General features: G+C 40.3%; 1 protein-coding gene across 1 annotated transcript in view; it reads right to left on the bottom strand.

Moving 5' to 3' along the window:
• Window positions 1-27,401, bottom strand: part of ADAMTS5 (ADAM metallopeptidase with thrombospondin type 1 motif 5) — a 49,324-nt gene that overhangs the window by 12,129 nt on the left and 9,794 nt on the right. Inside the window, exons 2-6 of the mRNA XM_054218014.1 lie at window positions 23,630-23,762; window positions 8,571-8,738; window positions 2,281-2,564; window positions 860-1,043; window positions 249-424 (exon numbers count right to left, since the gene is read on the bottom strand). Of these exons, the coding sequence (XP_054073989.1) occupies window positions 249-424; window positions 860-1,043; window positions 2,281-2,564; window positions 8,571-8,738; window positions 23,630-23,762 (945 nt within the window). The remainder of the gene's footprint in view (window positions 1-248; window positions 425-859; window positions 1,044-2,280; window positions 2,565-8,570; window positions 8,739-23,629; window positions 23,763-27,401) is intronic.

The following is a 27,401-nucleotide window of genomic DNA, read 5'->3' as shown; positions in this document are numbered from 1 at the left end:
TGCAGAGAGCACTAAGAGACCCATATTTTTTATGATTCTACATACAGAGATGTGGAAAAACTTATCTCATTCTAGAGGCCAATTCTGGCCCTAATATATAACCAGTGGATCAAACCATTAAATCTAATCACGCAGTTAAATCTTTGAATCATATGATTAACTTCTTTTGCCTTGTTATAGGGAAAGATTTCTAAGATACAGGACACTTCTAAACTGGAGCATGAAATCATGATTGGAGATGCCGTTACCTTCTGAGAAAATACCACATAATAGCCAGTTCCTTTGGCTCGGCAGGTGAGCTTGCAAACGTCTCCGGGAAGTACTCCAGCGTACTTGGGGACCCATTCAACAAATGTCTTGACACCCTTTGCGTCAGACTGATAGCCATTCCTTGCTTCACACTGCTCTTGTCGGAAAGATTTAGCTGTAGAATTATTCACATCATTAGTGACTATTTCAGACCACACTGCAAATATCATTATGCCCATCTATTATTCCAACTTCTTTTTTACATGATTTTTAAGTTATGTCACTTCACCTCTTTAGTTAGAACTGGCCTTCAAATCCTTCAACTGTTTTAGCTTGGAAATCTTCCCATGACATAATAAGCATTAAAGGACTAAAGTCTGCATTACGGTTCATTTTCCAGGACTGAAATTCCTTTTCATTCAAGTATCCTTTCTATATGGCGTCAGGGTGGGGATGCGGGAAGAATTACAGTATTGTATTAACGATGAATGTCTTGCCTTGGTAAATACATTTTGCAGAAACTACAATGCACCTTTGTTGTTTCCTTTCACAGTAGCTGTTCAATATTTACTATCAAGGAACATAGAGGCTGGAGCACGAAGGCACTTACCATTTGCTGGGCAGGGTGCGACGTTGCAGGAGCGGTAGATGGCCCTCTTGCCGGTGCAGTACCGGCCGTTGTTCCTAGGAGCTGGGTTATTGCAGTGACGATAAGCAAACTGCACTCCTCCGCCACAGGTACGCGAGCACTGTCCCCAAGGCCCCCAGGACCCCCAGTTACCATGGCTTGAAGCCTGAAATATATGGAACAGCAGGAAGTAAGGACATCATCCAAGCGCAAATAAAGGTCTCAAAAACACTGCTAATGTTTTCCTCAATTGAAGGTGATTCCTTGGTCATTTTAATCAGACATAACAGGTCTTAGGAGCCTTCTTGCTCCCAGCAGAGTTAATTTCTGTCTTTTATCCGCACATTGATGACATCTCATTTGGCACTGTGCATGCAAAGGCAATAGTAGGCCTTGCTCTGCACAGCTGCCTTCAGCCTGTTTCATGGAAGACACCCATGCACCAGAAATAGTGCCCATAGTCTCGTGTGCTGCGGTCTTATTTTTTGCTATTCCTACCATTAGGGGCCATTAAACTAGCTCCAGGGGATTCGGCTCCCAGAATATGTTCATAAGGCTAATCTATGATTAATTAAATGCAATTATTGTGATGTGTAGGTATTGTTCTGAATTACCGGCAAGAGACGGACTTGTCAGATATAGTTTGCAACTCTGTTAAATTGGCTACCTAGAAAGAATATTGCAACAGCATGTAGAAGTATATAATTCCATGAAAACAGCTGTTATAAGGGCTGTAGCTTGATTGAACGCTTGCAATAGTTTGCAAATATCTTCACAAAGCTCTACAAGTCCATACCTTTTCTGTGGATGTAACAGAAGGGCCAGTGCTACTGTCTACCCAGTAAAGTTAGAAGCATCTGAACTGTGCAGTTGACAGTTCTCATGAGCCTGGGGACTCTTCAGATGTATAAAGTTGACAGAAGGGATTCTGTCATTGGAGGTACAAACTTTTCTGCTGCAGAAATTATGTTCTGGATGAACTTCATCCACCTTTCTCTTCACTACAGTTAGGGCCCTGGGGTCTCTCAGATGAGGGCTGTAAATTAAATTTACAGATTTAATTTACCTTGCATGCCATTGACAAGAAGTTGGGAAGCTAAGAATAGGTCCTTGACAATCCTTCCGTATGAGACATGACTTACCGAATGGGCAAATCCTCTACTCTAAAGGGATGCTCCCAGCTTTCTAGGAATGAAATCTTTCATACTTGAAGAAGAAAACACACTTCCTGAAACTCGGCAGCCTTTTTCCTATATCCCTCACCAACGACACTCCAATTACATGCCAAAATATAAGGCAGCTTTCAATCTGACTTCCATAAAGTCCCCTTCACTCCCACAAAAGTCAACGCCTTTGAGGATCTTGCCTTCTAAAATTCCCTAGGGTCACAGCTGGTAACTTACTGAGTAGTATTTCTTCTTGGTTTTGTCAACGCATTTTCCCTGGAGGCAGATCCTCCCTTTTCCACATGGTGTTCCCTCCACAGCAGGCAGCTTCTTAGTCAGACAAACCATCTGACCTTGGCGCACAACTGCACACCAGAGGCGAGAGCAAACATCCATACCGGGACACACTGTGTATTCGGGTCCAAACGCCAGTTTGCACTGACGAATGGCATCGTAGGTTTGTCCCGGAAGCTCCTCGGGGCCCAGGATCTGCTTTCTCGGTTGGTCCAGCAAACAGTTACCTAAAAGAGCAAACCAACCTATTATTACTCATTTCCTAGTTTTCTCTGCAGTGCTGGAAATCTGTCATTCAAGTCAGACAGACCGATAATGACATCGAACCTTATTCAAAGGATGCTGACGTGAATGGAAAGGCTCTCTGGGGTGTCATCTGGTTTTGGAGAAGGTCATACTATTGCAACTGTGTTCTCACCCAGCAGCGTACCAGGTGTTGAGCTGCTTATTTCCAATCTGAGGGTGTAAATGAGTTTTACTCAGGTCCCTTTTGGCCTTTTATCCTGCTTTCCTTTATTTGAATTTACTCTGAACACATTCCACTCTATTTATCAGTCTGTGATTTAAGGAATGATCAAGACTCATGGCAAGCTGTCATTTGAATTTTGAGACAGAACGTCAGAAGTGGTAAAGCTTCTAAAGGAATGCCAGAAAACCCACAAAAAACAGACTTGTAACCAATGAAGCACTTAAAAATAAAAGAAAAAAACCCAACAGATCAAAGGAAAAATATAAGCTGTGTATCAAAACTAATGTTGGCAGTAAATCTGGACTGGCTTTCCTTTTTGGACTGGCTTTCCTTGTAAGGAATAATACTTGGCTGCTTCTGGAATTAGTTTGAAGAGGGCTATCCATTTTATACAGAAATACATAAATAACAGAAAGAAAAGAAAAAAATAGCATAAACTTAAAGAATTGTATATGTGTTTTGAGATATATTGCAGAGATCAAGATTTATCTGGCACACTAAAAATGAGAATTCACATTTAGGTTCTAGAGGGTCTACTGATAGATTTTTTTTTTTTACTATTGAAAACCTCAGTTGTTGACATGCAGAACTATTTATTCAGTGTAACCTCTTTTACACTTCATGAAAGGGATATGTGGTCTGGGCAAGCTTCACTTACCCTTGGCCAAAATAACTTACCACAATCTACCTCACTTTGGAACTTACACCAGTATTCTTTAGTTGGATCATGGGTGAAAAAAGGCTATCTATAAAAACATCACTACTTACATGAAATGGAATAGAATTGCAAGCTATGGCGGTGAATTTCAACAAACCAAGTACCCCATCTCTCAATGGCCCGGGTTTTCCCTCCAGAATACACACTTCCTGCAACTGTTCTTTTCCTCTAAATACTAAGGCCAATTAGCCAAATCAGACGCAAATTCTTTCTGCAGCTCTTTCTAACTCCCTGTCTTGTTAAACCTGTTCCATTTGTCCTTTTCTGACCCTGATTTACCCTTGCCTTACCTTTAATCTGGATTATGCTGACTTTTTTAATGTTGACAAGGTGTGCCAATGCTAACTAATGAGCTGAATGCCATGAGATAAAGACAATTAAAAGTACTCCAGCGTTCAAAGCCTGTCTAATGAGACACGGTGAGGAGAGAGGAAGCACAGATATTTTTTTTCTGGAGTTTCTGAAAATGACATAATTGGCCTCAATTGCTGTCAAAAAGAAACTTTGTAAAAGTAAGTAACAGTGGAAGTCCTACTTCATAGAACTTGTGGTGAGGCAGGAAGCTAGTACAGTGTTAGAGTGGCGATGGGAAGGCACTAGCATGTCAACACTCAGTAGTATACACTACTATTGTATATATGCTGCAGTTTATCAAACTCTCAATTGGAACTCTTATTCAGTATTTTAAAAAATCATAATAACACTAAATTCTGCCATGACAGACATTGCTGTCCATCACCGAGATCTACCATGACTGACATGACTGGAAATATAAATCTAGAGAGAGAATGGTCAGAGAATGGTTTGCCCTGGGCGCCCTGATTGAGAGGGAAGAGAGGGCTTCAATTCACTACAGTACACTGCAACATACAGAGCATGTAGATATTGCTATTCCCATTTTTTGTCCTGAGTACCAAAGAACATCTGTGCGCCCTGCAATAGAGCAACATTGCTGGCTGATGACAGTGTTAATTAGAGTCATCTCATTATCTCTCCTCAATGTTATGTGCAATATATCTTGGAAAAAAACCCGACAGAGTAAGATCTGTGCAGGAAGCAGATAACCAGGATATAAATTAATTAAAATAGAAATAGTCCTTGTTTCAGGTTGCACAGAGCACTGAGCACTCTGACTAAACACAATAAATTGCAAGCAATCACACCACAGCCTAGTGGTTGGCATGACAATAAAGGCAATTAGTACCTTAGGAGAGTGTTGGCTAAAAGCAAATGGAAATAAATGTTACTGTCTTCTGGACACTAACTGAGCCTTTTCTTCCTAAATGTCGAATTGCTGTCTGGGGTCATCTCATGAGTGCAAAACAAATGGTGATATCATGACAATGATGTTTATAGTTCTCAGAGTGGGCCTCAGGAGACAGGGAATCAGCACCTTGATCCTCCCCAGACCTCCTGGCTGACCTTGGACGAGACATTTATATTGGGATTTATTTAGCTGACTTTAACTGTATGTAATGCTGGTGTCTGCAATTGAGTCAGCTGTCAGATGTTTCACTACTCTGGCAAATGAGTTTATAGTGTAATTCAGCACCACTAATGCAACTGATGAGATCAGTCAAACAACCGATGCCATTGATTAGACCCCTCTGCACGACGATGGGAACTTAAATACCCTGTTCAGGAGTAGCTGCCTACATAGTAAATACCCACATTTTATAAGATGAGTCTGCTGTCCACCATCACTTTCCAAATTTAGAAAACAGGAGCATCAGTACTTGACAAAGTAATGTTAAGGAATTAGAGAGTCAAGACTGTGATGTTTTCTATTATAGTAGTATGGGGTGAATATCTAAATCTATATGGGAAACTTACTTAAAGCTTTGATAAGACATTGACTGTTGTCATTTGTTGCCATTTGTAACAGAATACTGCCCACAGATCCAGACTTCTGGAGTTCACTCACAATTCATTATGCTTACCCATAAGGAGCAGCAGATGAAGCACTTTATTTATTTCCTCACACCAATGCTGCCATGCCCTGTTTGTCACAAAGCACAATTCATAAGCTCGTGCCCATTCAGACCAAAAGCCCAGTGCAAACTGCTTATCCTGCCTATCAGAGAATGGAAGAGTCTGCTCTTGTTCAGTGTTTCCCACAGAAACTATACAAAATCTGGTCGCAAACATCCTAAAAGAAAGGCTGGTATGCAAATATCTGTATTCTTTTGTTGCAACTGCTATTTCATACCGTCCCTATCTACATTATGCCTGCAGCACTGCTCAAAATTACACCTGAATGGTTAACGATTTTTTCCTCTGCCTCACAGCACTTGAGAGAGGTAGGATTTTCTTCTTTCTATGGGAAGATCGCAGGAGAGCTCCTTCTTGAAAACAAAAAGGGAGAGGAAACGCTGCAACTATAGGACAGTACATCTGCGACAGCTAGGGTAAAAAAAATGAACAACCCGAAAAGCAGGCACATGCTTATTCTGAAGGAAACACAGAAATATGGCATGTTTGCACTGTATTGTTATCAGCCCAATGCAGCGTGTGAAAGGCAGTGTCGTGCTCTACTAGGATCCTGTGGTTTCTGGTACACTCAGCGTACACTACAAATGGGAATCATGGAGCTATGAATTCTGGCTGGAAGAAGAAAATAAAACCAGAAGCTCCCTTCCTAAAAGAACGCATGTCCTTTCAGCGCAAAAATTTGAAGAAACTGCAATTTAAATCGTTAACTTCCCTTTTTACTTCATAGATAGTGTTTGTGTGTTAAGACAAATCTTTGATTTAAATAAATAACTGAAAAACGATAAACTTCAACAGAAAAGGAAGACCGTTACTTAGAAAAGGTCTCTGAAGACCTGATCTATCAAGAAAAGAGATTCTTGAAACATTGTACATTTGAAATCACACCAATTGCATCAGTAATAAAATCAATTCCCCAAGGACTACGGACCTCTATGATGAGAGGTTCAAATTTTCTATGAATTATTTCATCACATCGACAACTCTTTGAAACTACATGCCTGAGCAGTAACTACTCATGAGTGTTAGAAATGGCAATGTACCCTAACCCATCCGTTAACAGACTGACAGATCCAAAGCCCTTTACGTGCAGCAAAGAATACATGACTTTGCGAAAAGCGTCAGCAGTTGAGGACTGCCAAACTTCTTGTACAGGACAGGCTGAGAGAGTTGGGGTTGTTCAGCCTGGAGAAGAGAAGGCTCCGGGGAGACCTTATAGCAGCCTTCCAGTACCTACAGGGGGCCTACAGGAGAGATGGGGAGGGACTCTTTATGAGGGAGTGTAGCGATAGGCCTCAAACTGAAAGAGGGTAGATTCAGATTGGATATCAGGAAGAAATTATTTCCTGTGAGGGTGGTGAGGCACTGGAACAGGTTGCCCAGGGAAGCTGTGGATGCCCCATCCCTGGAAGTGTTCAAGGCCAGGCTGGATGGGGCTTTGAGCAGCCTGGTCTAGTGGGAGGTGTTCCTGCCCGTGGCAGGGGGGTTGGAACTAGATGGTCTTTAAGGTCCCTTCCAACCCAAACCATTCTGTGATTCTGTGAAGTCAGCGCTCATGATGAACAAGGAGACCATAATGCAGCTCTGGAGGATGTGAAGCTCCTACCTACTTTACTGAAAAAAACCTGGCCAAGTTATAATCTTAGACCTGTAGAACATTGAGACTAGGTCCAACTCATGGATAAGGGTCCAAATTTCAAGCACCACCCCAGCTACAAACAAGGCAAAGGTGAGGTGGGTGGGAGAAATGCTCTCTTTGCTTTCTTTATTGTTGGAGACAGTAGCTAGCTGGATGCATAGTAAAGAGAAAAAGTCAGGCCACAAAAAAAAAGGGAAACTATGAGAACAGCCTTTCTACTTGCCTGCAGCAGGAGAGGAACAGAAGAGGAAATATAGTTCAGAGTTCCTTGCACTCTCTGAGAGATCATTCGTGGATGGCAAAGGAGGGCCCTTTTTTTCACCCCAGTGAACTGTACTGTACCTCAGTAACTAAACTCAAAAAGGAAAGTTCTCTTCATATGTGGAAACTAACTTGGTAATATTAAGTCAATGCCAGAGCAATATGGACCATAAAACAGGACGGTACAGATTAATGGATCTAATAAAATTGAAAGAAAAAATGAAGTCATTGTCCAATAGAGGAAAAAAGGAGAAAATATTTCAGAGCACACCGAAATTAGCCGACAAAATATTTAAAAGCAAAAAAACCTTTACATTCAGCAGACACACCATACTTTTTATCCATAAGCATTTCAGTTACCATAACAACTTGATCCATTCACTCAATTATGTCATTTTTATCTCAGCATTTTGGAATTTGAATGGTTTGTTTAAGAACTGCAGTTGCTTTGGGAGCACAATGAAGACTGCAAAATTCATGAAAGAGCGAAGACTATGCTTTTTTATTACTACTTTTGGAGAATGAAAGTTTTGCACTTGTTCTCCAAAGGGTAAATAACATATTTAACAAATATTAGTCACATCAGTTGGAAGGTAAGTTTCCAAGTAAGAAGTAATCTTTTATCACATACAGCTCAGAGGAGTCTTAATTCTTGCTTACAGCCCCTCTACATAGACATAATAAATACAATGGCATTATAGACATAATAAATATAACGGCGTTATAAACATAATAAACATCATTAATGGTAACAAGAACACATACGCTCTGCTCATATCTGTAGTCTAACATTAAGTAGCCTGTATCACCCGTTTTAATTTCTGCGAGGAAAAAGCCATTCTCTTGTGTCCTCAGTTTAAAGTACTCTCTGAGCTTCTATCTGTGGCATTTGAGAAGACAAGACTAATTTCAGGCTTTTAAAAAATTACTGCCAACACACACTCCATCAACTTTTTCTTTTCTCTTGCATTTAAAACATGCAAAGGGAGGGTGAGCCTCTGCCAGCCTTTTAGACCTTTGCCTTGTTTTGCAAGCACTTCCAAGATAGTCCTGAAGATGAGCAAGGAATGAGCAAGCTGGTGTAAAATGTTCTTACCAAAAAAACAGATCACAGTAAAAACTAACATGTAGCTGAGGCAAGGTGTGATAATACGTACCATGACCATCATCGAAAAATTCTGTTATAGTTGCCGAAGTGCATTTGGACCAGGGTTTTGAAGCATCGATGCTAGTCAGAATGGAGGACATCAGGCGCTTATCTTCCATGGAGCCAAAGTTCTCCTCACAAAATTTGGAGTCATCATGGGAAAGCCCAAGCAAGTGCCCTATAGAAATTAAACACATAAATAAAATGACATGACTATCCATAACAGAGTTTACCAGCTGGAGCTCAGAGTCAAAGTAAAATGAATTGTGTAATTCATTCTAAAATTTTGAACAGCAGCCCAAAGCAGGCCACCTGAAATGGGGTATCTCTGCTTGAAGACAAAAAAGCTGTGACAGTTTACACTATTGCATATAGAAAGGAAGTAATGCCATCAGCTGACATGTCATCGAACTGTGCTAACTGAAATCTGATGAACTAAAATGAACTGCACTCCTTTATATTACTCAACAATTTAGTTCTGTTTTTCCAAATCATCTTCAGCAAGAAAGACTAATACTTCACTCTGTAAACATGTTCTGCAACTGTCTAGAAAGGTGCTACAATGTCTTTCTAAATGGACAAAAATGCTATTATTTATGGAGCAATCAAACAAACTGTATGTAAATTCTTAAAGTGCACTCCTCACTGAGGTGCGAGTACTCTCTACAGTACATCAACAATCTGAATATTTTCAAACAGTCACATCCATACAGACACTCTTGTTTTGTGGGAGGGTGCTTTTTAGTATTGCTTTGGTTAGGGTTTTAGTTTTGCTGGTTTGTTTGGTTGTTTTTTTTTTATAAAATGTATAAGGTATTGGATATTTATACTCCAGAAACAAAATAATGGCACACAAAACGGCACATGATGGAACTTGCAAAAATCCTTAATGTCCAGGGGAGTTCAGTCCAGTGCTAGATGAGTTCTTTGAAGTGCAACTGCAACCTTTTCTGTAGATCAGTGATCCCCATCTTCTCTAGTCCCAGGGCAACAATAATAGATTGCAGGCAACACACTTTGTTCCCCCTGTAAACATCAGGTTTAACTTTAATTTCCATGCCCACACTGGATTATTTTACTATCCAAGAGCTAAAAGATTGAACGGGAACCAAAGCCACAGAGAGCTCAAGCCTGACCTTAACACTCACAGTCTTCAACCTAGGCCAGAAGATGATTAATCAGACAACCAGGGCTAGACCAAGAGTGCTTTAATGATAAGGACAAAGACCACCCATCAAAGAAACTACACAGAAATAAACCTGATGCCCTCAAACAGGAGCTGAAGAGACACAATGTACTATTCTGCAATAATTAAAAGCCTTCTACATACCATCAGATTCATGTTTTGGTATAACGGCTGTAGACTCCTGTAAGGTGACACGAGTAGGGACACTGATTGCAGGATATATTCTAATATCCATAGTAATATGCATGACAATGGTAACAACAATACAAATACCTACAATATAGGTTGGAAAAGAAGAAAACCAGCATTTTTTATCCATTTGCCTTATATAAACTTGCTGTTACGTTGTTTTCATCTGCTTTGGGGGAGAAGCCAAGAGGAAAGACATGGAGGCAGCACTCACTGCCGAGCTGTATCTGAGGTGAAAGAAGTAGCTATCTGACCAGAAGACTGCATTAAGGCTGCAGGAGATCAGAAAACAGGGTTTCTGTCCTGTGAGAGAAGCCAAGGTATCATCTGGCAGCCTTACTCACATGTTGCGTTCCTGACCTAAGGACTGAGCTACAGGAAAAGTGACAAGAGGACCTCCATCTATCACTTCTAGATTTATCTGTGGTGACCGAGAACAGCCAGTCTGTCTTCTGCAGCAACTGAACCCCCACTGGAGGGGAGGTGGGATGGAGAACGAAGAGGGCATTTCTCTTGTTTTCTCTCTTCCCCTGATGTGCACACGTTTACCAACATCATTCCAATACAGCTCCTGTTTGAATAAAAGGCCCTGTAGTATTATAAATGCTAGCAGGAGTTTATTCAAGGAACCTGGGTTAACAATGATGAGGGTTAATACTCCTTTCCCTGTTACTTTTGTTGCTAATTGCTATTGCAATGCTGTATCACAGGTAAATTTCTGCAAAAACATAATGAATCAAACTTTTATACTGAAGGCATGTCTAATTACTGGTGCGTTTTATATGCAAGATTTGGGCTTATTTTTTTTCTGACAGGTAAAACCACTTTCCTTTGGCAATACTTATTATATATGGGCCAGATAATGCTATTTTTATTCTACACTGAGACACGGCTGAATATCAGTAGGTACATGTCAAGTTTCAATCTGATATAGCACTATATAAATACTTGCTCTGGAGAGAAGACAATCTCTTTGTTTTATTTAAGCCAAATGCTGGTGTTGAGCAAAATAATTCACTAGTAAGATTATTATTTCGAACAGATGCATTTCTCTGACAGAGTAACCAAATAATCAGTGCATCGCTTCTAACCTATAGAGCAAATTCTGTGGAAGTGTCACAGCCTAAGTGTTTAATGAATCAGCAGCTTCTGTGCCAAGAAGGACTGACTACCTCTGACTTTGCCAAAGTCCTAGACACTGACAATGAGTGTCTTCGGGAAACTTAAAGATGATGTTATTTTTGGCCGCTGCTCTATACAGCGTTATTGCTGATCCTTTATTCATCCTAAGGCCCTGAATGGTACCAGGTCACACCTCTTGTCTGAGAACTATGAGCAGAGCTGACAGGTTAATGAACCTCAACACGTGCCTAGTAGCAATGTAACTAGAACCATTTTCTGCTGACATTAAGTAACTCCTTGTAGCATGTTTCACCAGTGTTTCACTAACTTAAGCAAACATTTACTAGAGAGGGCTTTAGGCCTGTCCTCAAGCTTTTGCTGACGGATCCCTCAAGATGCGGCGCAGCTCCCCATTTAAATCAGGAGGGCACACGCTCTGCTTTGCAGAACTGTTCAGGGGTTTCAGCCAGTTCCTCGTATTTTACTTGAATCCGTGCACTTGAATATGCATATACTACCCATCAATTACACAGAAATATTTGCAAAAAATTAGCCCAGCGAGCAATAAAACAGCATCCTGGTTAGATCTAAGCCTCACTATAGCAATCTCCTCTGAGACAACTTGTATGCTTAAAGGTTGCAGGAAGAATGCTCTAATATTTAATGTCCCAAGACTGCTAGTAGTTGTAACACTGCAAGAAATTACTTCACTGCAGCATGCTTGTGAAATAAGGTAATGAGGTTCTGTCAGTGAAAACGGAGTCTCATTTCAAAGCCATTGGGCTTGGTACTAAACAGCTCTGGGCGAACAACAAAAGCTGGAGAATTGCTTTAAGAAGCTTGGCTGAATAACACCACGTGGCACACAATGCACATTCAGTGTAGGACGGGGATAATAGTTGGGTGCAAACCAGCAATCTGAGAACTTAATTTTTCAGAGCGCTCAACATTTTATAGCACCATTCAGAACTATCCCAAACTCTGTGATGTGAAGGATTCAGTCTTGTAGGGCAGAATTCAAGTTTCTTAACCTTAACATCCTCTGACACCACTCTGCAACAGTCCACTCATTTAAGATACAACTTTGCTCTCTGTACAAATCCCTTTCTTGCATAACCGTGCTTCACCTTTCCTAACTTGGTTCATCTTACGTGACAGACAACCCACATAAGCACATGATAAAAGGCTTAATACAGGGCAGATACGCACAGGCCTGGCCAACAATGATGCTTCTGAATGTGCAACTTGGACATCTCTGTGTTTTTCTGCTACCTATGACATTCTTTTAACACAGTTTTTGTGTGTGTAAGTTCCTCCTTGCACCCACTTCATCATCCCTGGTTTTGGAAAGACCTCTTTGTCTTTCCTACATGTGTTTTTCAACCCCGGCTCCTCCAGCAGTGCAATTTGTAAGCAACCTCAGCTTAGACTACCTACTGCCAGAGCAACGTGGTCACACCACATCAAACTACGGAAATCCTAGAGCCAAGCAATGTGCATGTCCCTGGAGCAGGCCAGGGAGCACATTGTGCTTCAGCTTGCTCCTGGCTTCCCTGCCTAAAGCTGGTGTAGTTTCCTTCCCTCTCTACTCCGAGGCGTGCTGGCTCTGCAGAGAATGTAACCGCTGGACTGTGGACTGAAGTTGTCCTTCCTTTTTCCTCCTTCATATAGACAAAAAAAAAATCATCCTTCAGATATAAGAAAGCTTGCAGCCAAATTTCAAGCTCTTCACTTTGAGCAAAGAGACTGAAATTTTTTGCATAAAATGATTGCAAACTAGTCTCCCTCTCATAAATGGCCAGACAGTCTCTGTGGAGTTGTTCAGAGTAAAAAAAATAAAATGAAATGCTTCTCAAGCGACTACTCAGCACAGAAAATTTCATCCCAAATGATCGGGCAAAAGCACAGGAAACTGAAACAGGGTCATCTTCTGGAAAGTGTCAAGCTACTGACTTCACCTTTAATTAGAGTACAGCATAACTTCTCTACTTTACAGTGATAAATGGGGTGAACTGAGGACATACCTCATTAACAGTGTCTACTTTGTCATATTAAATCAGACCATTGTTCTAATGCATGACGAGAACTAAGTCACTTACTTGGCAGACTTGAGCTTTTTGAGGAGAAGCATCCCGAAGTATTTGTAACTCTCTCTTGTTATTTTTAAATTTTTTTAGAAATTATTTTAAAAAATCATGACAAGGAAAGAAGTAGTAAGTAGCGAATAATTTCCAGAATAAATTATTCTGATTGTCTGTAGTTGAGCCTCTAAATTAGCCACCAGTGATGTTAGTAAGGACAATAGCTGTTTATAGCATTAAATATATGGATTTTAGCTCTCCATCATACTGATTTGCCAGTTACACTGATTTGCCAGTTAACTTTGTGTGCATGCTTAAAACCACCATGAATGCAACTTTCAAAGAATTCTATGGAACTAAAATTCCTAAATCTTATCACAACCTAAATCTTGCACCATCTTAACTTTGCCTTTTAAGGCATTCTGACCAGACTTAAAGCAGATTAAAGCATATGGCAAATTTCCAATGACTCTTAAAACTGTTTTTGCATTTCATGAAAAATAATCAAAATTCAAAATACTGCCTAGCCAGGGTATGCCTTTTTTAGCACAGAAGTGAGAACAAAGTACTTCTACACCTGCAGCCTTTGTCCTTTTGCATCCAAGAATTAAAGAAGCGACACTTCCCTTCCTACCTGAAAAGTCTCCCCCACCCCTCGCAGGTATGAACATGCTGGTATTAAAACATATTGCTCAGGACATTAGGGTGGTTTCTGGAATTTACTGGTGGGGTGCTTCCTTTTATAAGAACCAAAGTGAAAAGGTTACAGGTGATCCTTCAAGTGATTGTGTATGTAAGCATAAATCCAGAGAAAGCTTTGGGCAAAAGCAAAGACTTAAGGAACATGAACCTTATTAAGAAGGCTTTGAAAAACAATGCCAGCATCACACCATTTTGTACTACTATCAACTTCAAACTAGGCTATTGAAAAAAAAAGAAAAAAAAAGGCTCCCAGCAGCTGTGTAAAATGATGACTGATTGAGAATGGGCTAGTAGATCATCTGATGTTTTCTACTTAATGAAGCATCTTACTGGTGTTGACAGTTCCCACTGAGTGAAAATGACATAATATAATTTTACCAGCAGGATGGTGTTTAGTTAAGTTATGCTGTAGGAATGCACAAAATGGTAAAAGAAACAGATGGCGAGGAGGCAGGGTTTACCCTCGTGCAAGTGAAGAGGAGCTAACCTTCTTGTAAATTGTTTCCTTCCCAAACAGCAAAAAGACCAACAACCTACGTGGACTGACAGCCTTCCCTCGCAGCCTTCCTTCTCCCCGTGAGGCGAGACAAAGTGTGTCTACGTCGGTCAACTGTTGCAGGTAGTATGAAAGCAACCTGCAGACTTTAGACCCTAGCATATTTTGGAACATCTCTGCAAAGGGCTCTTGGCACAACTCAGTCCGTTGGGAATCTGAAGCAAGAAATGAAGGAGTCAACAGCAGTCATCAGCCCACGGATCCCAGCTCACCGGCACTGTCTGCATCTCTGATAGTGGACCTTGCACTGCACAAGCTTCCCTATCCCAACAACTACTGAAAGCCAATGCCTGTTACAGCCCAACAGGAAATAATACCCCCAATGGGTTAAAAAAGAATTCCTACACCTTGTAGGAATGGGGTGTACATTTCTAGTATAAGGTGGGAATACTCCAAAGCAATTATGACAAGTCAGATAAAACTTACATCTTCTCTAAATACCAGGACACAAAGAACTCTGCAGGCAAATGAGGAGCGCATCAGAGCTATGTTGGATACGTGGTGAAGCACATCGCACTGCAGCTATTTTCTTCTCAGGAGCACTGGGAAGAAAACCTGAAGTTTGGATATTTCTAAATTTTCTTAAAATATGTTGCCAGACTATCTGTAGAGGTTCTCTGAGTGAACAGCATGCCAAAATTTCTCTAATCTGATTTATGTTCCACTCGTATCTCAAGCATAGGAATAAAGAAAACAAAAAGCATCCCCCAATGTCCAGCAAGTAATACCCAGCTTTTGCTAAAACACAAATCATCATGGGTCTGCTGGGAAAAAACCCAACAACCTTGTTTATGGACATACACAGATCCCTAGTGCTTGAACTGAACAGCATGTCAAAGTACAGCTCTTGCACTGAATTTGACCACAAGACACATGCAAAGTGACACAGCACGCTAAAAAATGCTGCAGGCATTATAATTTGTTTTCTTAGAAAAGCTCAGCTCCGATGAAGCATGTGTTTTTCAGTGAGGTCATGCCTTTCACCTAATTTTCCGTGGGGATGACTGGGGTGCAAAAGAAGGTCAAGTGATTTGCCCAAGGTTACCCAGTGAGTCACTGGCTCTCACGGGATCAGGATTCAGGAAGCTCCTGGCTCAACATTCCTTGGTCTAATCACCAGCCAATGCCTTCTGCATGAGCCTCTCGTTCTCTCCTTTTCTAAACAAAGATTGCATGCCGTAACTCTTTTAAAATAAAGCCATTTTTTTCTGCACGTACTGTTTTTCTAACTTCTGTGAGTACCTGACTCCTCGTTAAGAACTGCATACTGATACCACTCAGAAATCCTCTTGAAGTCATAGGAATTTTGCATAAAAAATGATGGACCTAAGCAATAACAATTAATAAAGTTGGGTTTTTTTATAAAACAGAGTGTTTTGAATTACGCCAGCTTACAAAAAACATGCATAGAATAGAAAACTGGCTATTCCTCTTTCTTCATACTTGAACTTTCCTTTCAATTTTCTTTTCTTTGACTGCTATCCATCACTGATGAAAGAAAAAAGAAAAAAAAAAATCACTCTCTCTTTTAAGTCTCCAACCCAGAGGCAGTTTTTAATATTTCTGGCTTAAAAGAGTTCTTCAGACTGAATGAAACAACAGTCTGAAGTGCAGCTTCTTTTCAGGAGCAGACATAAAAAAAAGCCACAATCAGACATTCATACACCAGTCCTGCAGACTTTACACAAAACAAACTTCTGCTGAAACGGCTTGTTATAACAGACTTCTGTGGGAGATCACAGATACATCACTCCCGTCAGACAGACAACTTGCAGGCAAGATTCTGTCCAGGCGATGCAGAGTAGGCAATCAGAAACCACTGTGTCCACACAGATGCATATAATCATTAAAAGGATGTGGTCTTGGAGGTCCATGCTACATCTGCTATGCTAATTAATGGGGCATGTAGAAGATAATTTTAATGAAAAAGTGGGAGATGGTGACACCCATTTCACATCTGTCCAACTCAGAGTAACTGACAAATAATACAATTCATGGTTAGCTGATGGTAAATGAATGAACTCTGGGAGAGCAGATACTACAAGAATGCAAAAATTGCATTGCCTGCTGACTGTTTGCTGGGTAATTCTGCCTTCCCCTCTGTACCAGAAGTACTTTCCGCACAAAAACTATGTGATCATACCAGTAGCATCTACACGCCAAGGAGGAAAGTAATCCCTACTTTACCCTAAAATCTGGAAGACTGGGGATTCAGGCACACACGGACTTCTTTCAGAATCATAGAATCATTTACGTTGGAAAAGACTCTTAAGATCATTGAGTCCAACCACAAACCTAATGCTGCCAAGTTCACCACTAAACCATGCCCCTAAAATAACTTTTGATAATGATTGTTCTGAAACACTAGGCAAAACACCATTTCATTCTCAATTCCCTTATGGTTGCAGAGATACTGATATTTCACTCTATATGTTTGGCTTTAAGTTATGATGTTTCAGGATCTGTAGCAGCTTTTGAAAGCATAGCACTTGTTTAATCTAATTTTTCATGAGGTTACACATACACAAAGATCAGCAAAACTCCATAAAAACCTCAAAAAACTCGGGCAACATTAGTGCTGTGTCCGAGTTGCTTCCTGAAGTCTCTGGTTAAGAACTTGTCTTTCCATCTCCTCACTGCTCTGTCTGAATCGCTTCACAGACGTTAAGAAGGCAAAGACCCCCAACGTACTCAGACTTGAATGTACATGGTAGATAAAGAGAAGCTCAAGCATATTCAGAACCCAAGGATTCATTTTTTCTACATCATACCAATTTCCCTCCTCATTCTCTCCACTTTTCCATACAACTGTGTCAGCTTCACTAAAAAAGAGTTTGTTTTAAGCACCATGTGTGCTGCAGGTGGAAAAATTATCTGTTACATATAAGTTAATCCAAACATTGTTGGGCAACGCAAGAATTTTTACCCAAAATTTTAACCAGCGACCTTTTGTACAGTTGATGGGGTTTTTCTGAAGCATCAGTTAAATTTTTTGCCCCACTCTTCATTCACCTCTTGTGAAGGCTTAGCTTTGGCTGCCCATGTTTCCTCCTAACCAAAGGAAGTATGTTCATGAGAGCTTAATTCAACAGCTTTTGCAAGCAGAAGTTTAGATAGAACTTTGAAAAAGGTTCAAAGAGAAGGAATCAAGCAATTTTCCTGATGTATGTCATCAGAGAAGACTTGGATGAGTGAACTCTCTCTTTTTTGTTGTTTTAAGAAAGCAAATCTGCCTAATTATGGTTACCTGGATATTTGCCTAAACTTTGTCTGTCATGAAGGAAACATAATACAAAAGTCAGACAACCTTCACCATTTTTTCATGCGCCTATGAGATTCTGTGCCCTTGGCAACGTATCTTCCTTGAAATGAAAGGCTACAAAAGATTTGTACCTGTCAAGTCTGAAGCTTGTCTTTATCTGCTTTATCTTGACAGCCTTGAAATCAAAGGGCTACATGTTCAACAGTGGAAAAGAAAAGATGACCGTATTTAGTTACTTTTTGAGTGTATACAAAATGAGCACATGTGGGAAAATATGGAAAGGGAGTATTTTTTTGACTCTTCTATGGACACCAAAAACAAGATTACCGTTTAAATATCACAGACATAGTTCTTGGTTTCATTTTTTTCTGAAGAAGGGTCAGAATTTGTTTGCTATAAAGGTTACATAGGTTAGACGTGGTTGACATGGCCTTCTTTCTAGAGAGGCCTACAACTCAAATACAGGCTCAGGGCTCTGAATAAATACTTTCAATCCACTCAGAATTCAGCAAAATGGTATTTGGATGTATTTCAATGAACCACCTACACAGGGACCCCAGGAGTAACACCTCACTTCTAAAACGGCTTCCTTACATAAAATTATGCTCTCTAATAAAGCACTACACTTCACTGACAGCACTCGTGGCATTTTTGTCCTCAGAGGTGTCAGATGCCACAGAATGAAGGCACGCTGAAAAAGATTTGGTATTAAGCATGGTATTTTCTAGTTTTAGTTTCTGTACAGTTCCTTGATTTTAGGTGTTATACAGTAGGGCTGTGGAGGAAGCTGTGATAACTTCACCTGACCACGGCAAGTGAGGCTGAGAGGAGACCTTGAAAAGCCATCTTGTGCATCCCTCCGCCCTAGGGTAGGATCAGCGTCCCTTAAGCCACAGCTGTTTCAGCCAGCCGGCTCCTGTGAACCTCCAGTAACCAAGATTTCACAGCCTCCCCAAGCAATTCATTCCTGCCTTTAACTGTCCTTCTGGTTAGATGATTTTGGCTAATGCTTAAAGTAAATCTCCCTTGCTGCAATTTAAGGCCATTACCCCTTGTGCTGTCCCAGGTGGACATGGAGAATGATTTATTACATAAATTTTTGCAATGATTTTTTTAATATATTTGAAGACTGTTTTAATGCCTCCCCTTTGGCCTTCCCTTCTCTAAAGTCACATGTAAAAGATAAAAGAAAACTAATGAACAGAGGTTTAATTAGTTCCATGTAGCAATTTTAAAGCTATATTCTAAAAATAAAACACTTGGAAAGAACATCAGTAAACCATATCACTCAGGAGGATAGAAGGAGTAATGGCATGCCAGCGTGGTTGCATAACAGAGAAACAGGAACTTTGCAAAAGGTCAAATGAACATTACCACTCAGCAAAAAGGCAGCGCTTTCTCTGTATCTCCTCTTAAAAAAAAAAGAAAAAGAAAAGTTCTTTAAGATTGATGGAAAGAATAAAGATACATATAATTTAAGTTATTGGACACTTGAAACTCTCACTGAGCTAAACTGGAGCTTTGCCTGCTTAAAGACTGCAGGAAGGATGCTTTTGTATTTAAGGGCTAGATGGAAACTCAAGAGACAAGTTTAATACTTGGCTTTCCTTGAGACTTCGTGATTTTAGAAAATTACCTATTGATAAAACAAGCAGTAGCTTCACTTATTTTCTCTTGAACTCTTCTCATTCTGTTTTTGTAGAAAACAAACGCTTTAGAACGGTGGGCTGTCTGTACTGAAGTATGTGGGACTCCAGCATAGGAGAAGCCAAAGTCATCAGAAACTTCTGACTGTGACTGCATCGCAAAACACAACACCAGGCTACTAAACAAGGAATTGCCAGGTACTGGATATATCCCATTGCAAGAGATGTTAAACTGAACTTCAAATTGATTGGCTGTGTCTGTTGGTGATGTTGGATCATGCTTATCTTCACAGGATGGCTTGTAACTCAACATGGTAAAGCAACAAATCTCCAACCCAGAAGTCCAGAGTATTAGAGTGAGAATCTAGTTATTTTTGTTTCCTGATGGTTATTTTAATAAGGGATATACGGAGAAGCAATATGCTAGTGCTGAGCTATGAAAAACATTAAATAAATGTTGAGATTACAAGCAACCATGGGTTCTTTAATGTTTTTCTCCAGATGTCTCTGTGAAGCAGGGATGTGCATGAAATAAGGAAACACCTTTTTTTTTGTACGAACAATAGGGTGATGAAAGCAAAGGCTTGGAGAATGTCTACATACTTTGCCTAAGCTAGCTAAGACATCCCTCCAAACCTATGGAGGCATAGCTGAAGGAGTTGCCTGAAGTCAAAAAAGGCTTCCATATGCCGCGACATGGAGCTGAACTGATGATTTCAGGCAAGAATCCAGAAGACTATTTTTTGTGACAGCAAAGCTACTGCTGTCCAAACTGACAGCAGCATGTCCCCCACTAGAAAATAACCATATATGGATTTACCATTAGTGGCTAGATGTCTTGACAGGCTGTGATTTAAAAATAATGTTTATGCCATTAGCATTGCTTCCTAGCATTCCATAGCACTGCTTCCCTTTATTCTGAGGAGAAACTGGATTATCATGTTCAAAGTTACAAGGTCTCCTATGTTTTGCTGCATTACCCTGATTTTCTGCATTTGACACTGGACACAAATTATTCCTGTTTTTCATACATAAGATTCAGGTCCTACCTCGTCAATCTTTACATATGGATCTCCATCTCTTACTGTCAGCTAGTCTATTGTACTAAGAATTTCATTGCATCTATTTCTTTCTGTGCTCTTTGGAGATTTTGCCTGTTATTGCTGCTTATTCATACTCTCCCCCTCAAAAACCACTGGTCAAAATCCATCTATTTTACCTGAAAGAAACAAAATAAACATCTAACACATAATGTGGTAGACAACCTGACAACAGAAGCGGCAGTACCTTTATTCTACAGCGGGCTGCTTTTTGGCTTCCTATGCACGTAACCAATCTGAGCCCCTGGTCCGTGCATCATCCTGTTTAGTTGAGCTGCAGTCCCATTTACTTTGGTTGCCTTCCAGAGAAAGAATACGATCCTCACAAATGCTCTTGAATCCTTCAGAGCGGAAGCAAGAGCATTCAGATCCCCTTGAAATCAAAGCAAGGACACACAGCCATTCTCCGGATCAAGTCCAGGTTAATGATGCTGCATCTGCTACACATGCACACACAGCAGGGTTATTTAAAAAAATGGAGACGGTGACTCTGATTCACCTAGCAGCTCACCTCGCTCTTCCTACTGACAGAAAGGAGCATCTTTGACTTAGAGCCCTTAGCATCCCCTCGGTCTTGCAGGGCATGTCCTATGCTGGCAGGTGAACTCCACTGAATAACTAAGCTGCTGTAAAATTAAAGCTACACCCTACCCACAGAACAGGGGGAACTTTAAGACTTCTGAACTGTAGGAAGAAATCTGGTCTCCAAATAAAATAAAGCAGGGTTTTCCCCAAAGTGCTTAACTAAAGGGTATCCATGCCACACTTTTATTTTTCATCCTTTTTTGACCTTTAATTTAATGTAAGTACTCAAGCAATTTTAGCTGTGTTTTCTTCTCAACTTCTCCCACTTTAGGCCACACACACAAAGATCATTCTGTGACTTGACACCCCTCCTTTCTTAAAATCTTATGGTGAGGAGAAAAAAGGATGTTATTTTAAACAACCTCAGACTAGAGTTTTTTTGTCCATTACGGTACTTATTTATCCATTTCAATTCATGCCTTTTTTACATTAAAATTATAGCTTTTACAGATTCCTGTAAACTTCTAGGTATGAAAATGGCTCTTTTTCAAAAACGTGCTTCTAGATCACCAAAAATAATTCACTTGTGTTTACATTTTCTTTGTGTGGAATTCAAGGTCCCAATATGTGTATTTACTGCTCATCCCTTTATTGATCTATGTTCTTTCCTTTTTAGTTTATCTAAACATGTATTTATTGCCAATAAAATGGTAGTCAAGATGCACTACCCACCTCTTACACATCAGACATATCAACACTGGCATCCCAAGAAGATTGCTCATCCAACCTCCCCAGTGCCCACTAACCTTCGGCAGTAAGCATTATTTCTGGACGCGAGAGGATATGAGCAGTCCCTCTAGCAGCCTGGCCTTTCAGTGACAGACTAGGTTTGACAATCTACTTGCCCCACTTGTAGAGTGAGATGGGTCGTTAGCTCATGACGGGTATTAGCTACACACCATCCAGGTTTAATGCCACTAAACTCATCTGATGTGAAGTTGTATTTGATGTATTGCTGTACTTATCTCCAAATGCTCGGAATTAGTGATTCCAGAGGGCTTTTTCTTTTACTACCAAACCACAGAACCATAGAATTGTCTAGGTTGGAAGGGACCTTTCAGATCATCTAGTCCAACCATCAACCTAACACTGACAAAAGCCATCACTAAACCTATGAGGCACTATGTCTACCCGTCTTTTAAATACCTCCAGGGATAGTGCCTCAACCCCTTCCCTGGGCAGCCTGTTCCAATGCTTAATAACCCTTTCAGAGTAAAAATTTTTCCTAATATCCAGTCTAAACCTCCCCTGGCGCAACTTGAGGCCATTTCCTCTTGTCCTATCACCTGTTACTTAGGAGAAGAGACCGACCTTCACCTCTCTACAACCTCCTTTCAGTTAGTTGTAGAGAGCAATAAGGTCTCCCCTCAGAGTCCTTTCCTAGAGGCTAAACAACCCCAGCTCCCTCAGCCGCTCCTCATAAGACTTGTTCTCCAGACCCCTCACCAGCTTCGTTGCCTTTCTGTCCTGGGGACTCATTCTGACACAATATTTTATGTTTTCATGCAACATATGATCCTTCTCCAGCCACTACCGATTTCATTTCTTTGAGACACCGTAAAAGCAGCAGGGTTAGGTTCACTAATTGTTGAAGGGTCAAGTCACTGACATGCCAGCTGCTTTTTCATACTTGGTAACCTCCGGTTGCTGAGCCAGGTATATATAAGGCACACAACTCTTGGGCTCTACCTGCTAGCTACTTGAAAACTGAACTACTGCAATGATACTCCCAAAGCAAACTTTACTTTGGTTTGGCATGAGGTACAAGGCAATTCAGAAATTGGCTCTCTCTGAAAGTTCTCCTTTCCTTGTTATTTCCTTCCAAGAATGTTTAAAAAAAAATAGAAAATGTTCTCCACTTCTAAATTGCTGTTCACTCACCAAAGTGAATAGCCCTCATACCAAATGTATTTCCAGTGAACACAGCTCAGAAAACATTAGTAAATTCAAAATAACCAAGATGGCAAGCAGTGTCTCTCAAGGAATATATCATGACAGACGTAATGTCCCAGAACATGAACTTTCTTCCTACATTAAATTGCCGTCCACTGAGGTGGAGACTGAAAGAAAGTTTTTTTGACCAAACATTTATCACCTAAATACTATTTCACTTATTTCAGGAGTCACATTAGTACCATATTTTACCATGAAAGTGGAATTTCCATACACTTAGAAAAAGATTAGAATCCTGTTGTGTTTTTTTTTTTTTTTCCAAAAGCCTTCTCTGCAGGTAGTACAACATCCCAAGAAAAAGTTTCATTAACAGTAGAGCATGCAAGTAGTTCAAAAACGTGAATTATTTTCCAAAGTTCATGCAGTAAATGCAAGTGAATTACAATAGATGGGCTTTCTCAGGGGGGACACGTACTGACATCTTTGGACAGTAGCAGCAGCCTTTGAATTTTCACTTCAACTACTGCTTAGAAACGACACTGTCAGAAAGGAAACACCTACTGTGCGCCTTCACTTGCCTTCTGATCCCTTATTAGTTAACCCTGAAGTGCATATGTATACAGCCTTAATCCCCAAGTGAGTATCTGGACCAGGGGAAATCTGGAATTAATTGCGAAGTATTTTGGTTACTAATGCAGCTGTTACAAGTGTTTGATTTGGCAAGCGAACAGAAAAGGCACTGCATACCAATTTCGTGAGCCACTGTAAAAGCTGCATGGAGGCCGTCATCTTCAATCACTGCACAGCTGCGCTCAGGAGAGCATATGGTCCCAACGTCTGCCATTCCCAGAGTATCACATGAATGATGCCCACATAAATCCTGCCCAGGAAGGAAGAAAAAAAAATAAATCATTAAAATAGATTTTTACACCCATAGGTAACAACAGGTTAAAGTCACCAACCCTTTGCAAACAGCAGAACCTGGATTAAAAACATCAATATATGCTTCCATCTAAAGACGTCAATGCAGCTTAAAAGCATGACGACCCAATACCATCTCAGGTAAAGAGTCAGTGATAATAGTTTCATTGACTTTAACAGGATTTGGATACTTTCTGTAATTAATTATTCTTGGTTTGTATTTCTACAACGCATACAGAAGCTCAAACTTGCATTGAGTCAGGTACTCAAAATACATGCTGTAAAAGCATTTCTTCATTGACGATAAAAACAGAAGAAATATTCTCTTTATTTACAGAAGGTGAACCAAGACCCAGAGAGAAAGCTTCAGATTCCTGATCAGTCCTTGAACCAGACATCACCTTTCTTTTCAAAAGGCAAGCCTTATACTTGCACTTCAAGGAATGAGATTATTATATATTAAACCTCATGTCACACCTGTCAAGTAGGATAATGATTAATAATGTATTACCCAATATACCAAATATTTAAACAATTCTCAAAGGCTGCTTAAAGAGTCAGTAATATGACAGCGCATAAAATCCCTTGATTCCTAGTCTCACTAGCACAACAACTCGATCACATGAGTCCTACTTGTAGATATGGGATGTTTCCAAAAACCATACAGGTAGCATTAGGTTTTTCCTTTTCATTCCAGGATGATAGTGATAATGATGAAGGCAGCCTTGGTCAGACATACAATGTTTTAATCATCAGTAATAACTTTTCAGTGCTTCTAATGAAGCAGAGGGAAGAATACTAGCCTGAATGTACATATATATGCTTTTTTGGTTGAGAAGGAAAAACAGGTACCGTGCCATTTGGAACACTCCTAGACATTTCATTGTGGTTGAATGAAAATGTCACTTTCAAGACATGACAGTATTAACAAATGTTATTATCAAAATGATCAAAGAGTACCTTTTCCCCTTAATTTTTAAGATTCTCTTCTTCCCTTGAGATCTCCTTTTATAATGACTTCCTTTCATGAAGCCTTTCATAATTAATCCATCTGAATAACAGATATCCTGTATGAGGCTCCAGGTCAACAACCTTCACTAAATATGAGTTTCAAATTTAGGCAAACCTGAAAATGCACAGGATTCAAATCCCACTGAAGCCAAAGAAAAACACACTGAGTTCACAGATACTACGACAGAGCATTTCTTTACAAAAAACCCTGTAATTTCCCCCCCACGTTGAAATTAAGAAATTGTCAAGCTAAAATTACATAGCAACATTACATATATGGAGTAAGAATTCAGGATCAGCTCTTCTGGCTTCCAGGTGTCTGGGAACTCTTCTTGGTAAGTGCACTCTTGGTACTACTTAATGTCAAGATTTAGATGTTGCAGTACCAATGGACAAAACAGTCCCACAGAGAAGAGAAGGAATAAAGTTCAAAAGTGTTTCAGTTCCCAAATGTTCACAGGTATAATCCATAGTTTAAGAAAAACTTCCATTCTGTAGTAATGCACATAATATGCAGGGAATTTTCTCTCTAACCCCCCGGGCTCCCACCCTTGACATCCAATTAGCTCCCCAGATTTTGCTTCTGGCCCTGCATGAGTTATGGGAAGGTACAGAAGAAGGATGCCCTGTTTCAAGTACTTTAAAAGGAATGCATTTTTTTTTCCATTTTTTTGGGGGGCAAATAAACTAATCATTTGCAGCACCTCTGGACCAATGCTGGAAGAGGCTCTAAGCGAGACCGTGTCACTATAGCGTCTATCATCTGGGGCATATACAAGGAAGATGCAATCCTTAAACTCCTATTACTTTTGCTTAGGTTCATGTCCATTTAGCCCTTTACTTCTGAATCTGGCCCTTTCAGTCTCAGTGTATGTTTTACACAGAGCACACTCTATGTAAATGTAACTGTAACTGGTTTACCTAGAGCAGCATGAGTAACAAAACCCAGAAAAAAACCTATGTGCATAGTACCAATAAAAATACCTTTTCGGGGTGATACAATCGGTCTAAATAAATGAGTGTAAGCTGTATAGGAAGTAAGATACTTTTATACTAGGGCAATTGGAACTAAATCCACACAAGCAGTTGAACTGAAATTCTTACACAAGTACCAAAAAGCACCTAAATCAGACAGAAAGCAGCTTACTGGAAGAGGTCTAAATTATGCTGAGGTTGATAGTGCCAAGGAATACATTAGTTAATTCAGGCCTTGTCTCTGCATGCAGATTCTGTGTCATTTGGTCTTTTCTTGTATTTGGGTGTCATTATTACGTAGATACTTGCATCAGTACTATTCCCAGTATGGGCACAATTATATCAGCCCCCAGATGTCTTATGCCAGTGCATGATTTATTTCCATTTGCATACAAGAAGAAGCTATGCCAGTGATATGGTATGAAGCTATACTAGCAGATGCAAGCAGACCTCACTATGATTCTCCAGATCTGACGACACAATTATAATTAAAAAAATATAATCTTTCTAAGCAGGCAATCTCATAAACTTCCTTAGAGTTACTTCTTATGGGATGTGTAGAGTATGGAAAATTATGACAGGGACGTTAACCGTAAGCAGCCCTTCTGACTCCTGGCTGGTTAGTAATCCTAACCTCAACATTTCCAAAGCTATGCACAGGATTGCATTATGCCACCTTCATTAGACATTATAAAAAAAAAAAAAAAAAGCTATGTACATATACGAGCACTAAAGGACATAGCAATGTTTGGTTACTTTTCATACGTTACGTGTTACTGACATTTCACCACACTGCATGCCTGGGTCTTCCTCAGAACTCCAGTCACTTCATCAAACCACTGTTCCTCTATTTCCATCATTTCCCAGAAAGTATGACACATATCCACACATCTCAACATGCCACTAGCAACTTTCAAGGCAGTGCTCATCTGTTTAACAGTTGGGTAGACAAAACAAAGCAAGCTTTATGCTTTCTTTATGAAATACCTTGATTTTGGGTCAGATAAAATGCTTTTCTTGAAGGGCTGTATTAGTTAAAGGTTGTTCCTAGGAAATCCCACAGCAGAAGATAAGCGATTCTGAAAACTGCTTATCTGTAAAATTACCTAGCTCCTCCAACACTCCAGGGACAGCTGGAAAACAGCTGTCCGCAGGTGGCGTGGGACCAACGATCCCCATAAAGGAGAAGAGAGGAGAGCAACTACCCTGTGGTCAGAAGGCGGTGGAGAGTGACAGAGTCAAGCCCCATCCCCTTCAGCCGGCGGAGTGACCACCTCCATGCTGCCTCCCCGGCAGGCTCAGCAAGGAGGCTCCCAAACCCTAGCTGGGCAGTGGTGGAGGACGCTTCTAAAGGGTTTTGGAAATATTTTCTGTCCTTAGCTGCTTTGAGGGACATCTATGGGTTGCCCATCTGCTGCTAGAGCAGGGCACGCGTTGCCTATGCTTTGAACAGAGAGCATGTGCTCAGCCTTCTGGTTTTCGCTACAGACTTCAGTCCTCAGCGACTGCACGAGGATGCATTTTTTAAGTTAATTGCTGACATTATCAATAATCACTTAGGCAGAATACTGAAGACTCAGCTCCATTATGTTCTCAACTCATATTCTCATTT

Source organism: Rissa tridactyla, chromosome 1 (genome assembly GCF_028500815.1).
Source record: "Rissa tridactyla isolate bRisTri1 chromosome 1, bRisTri1.patW.cur.20221130, whole genome shotgun sequence".
Taxonomy (NCBI): Eukaryota; Metazoa; Chordata; class Aves; order Charadriiformes; family Laridae; genus Rissa; species Rissa tridactyla.
This window is presented reverse-complemented; position numbering and strand designations above follow the sequence as displayed.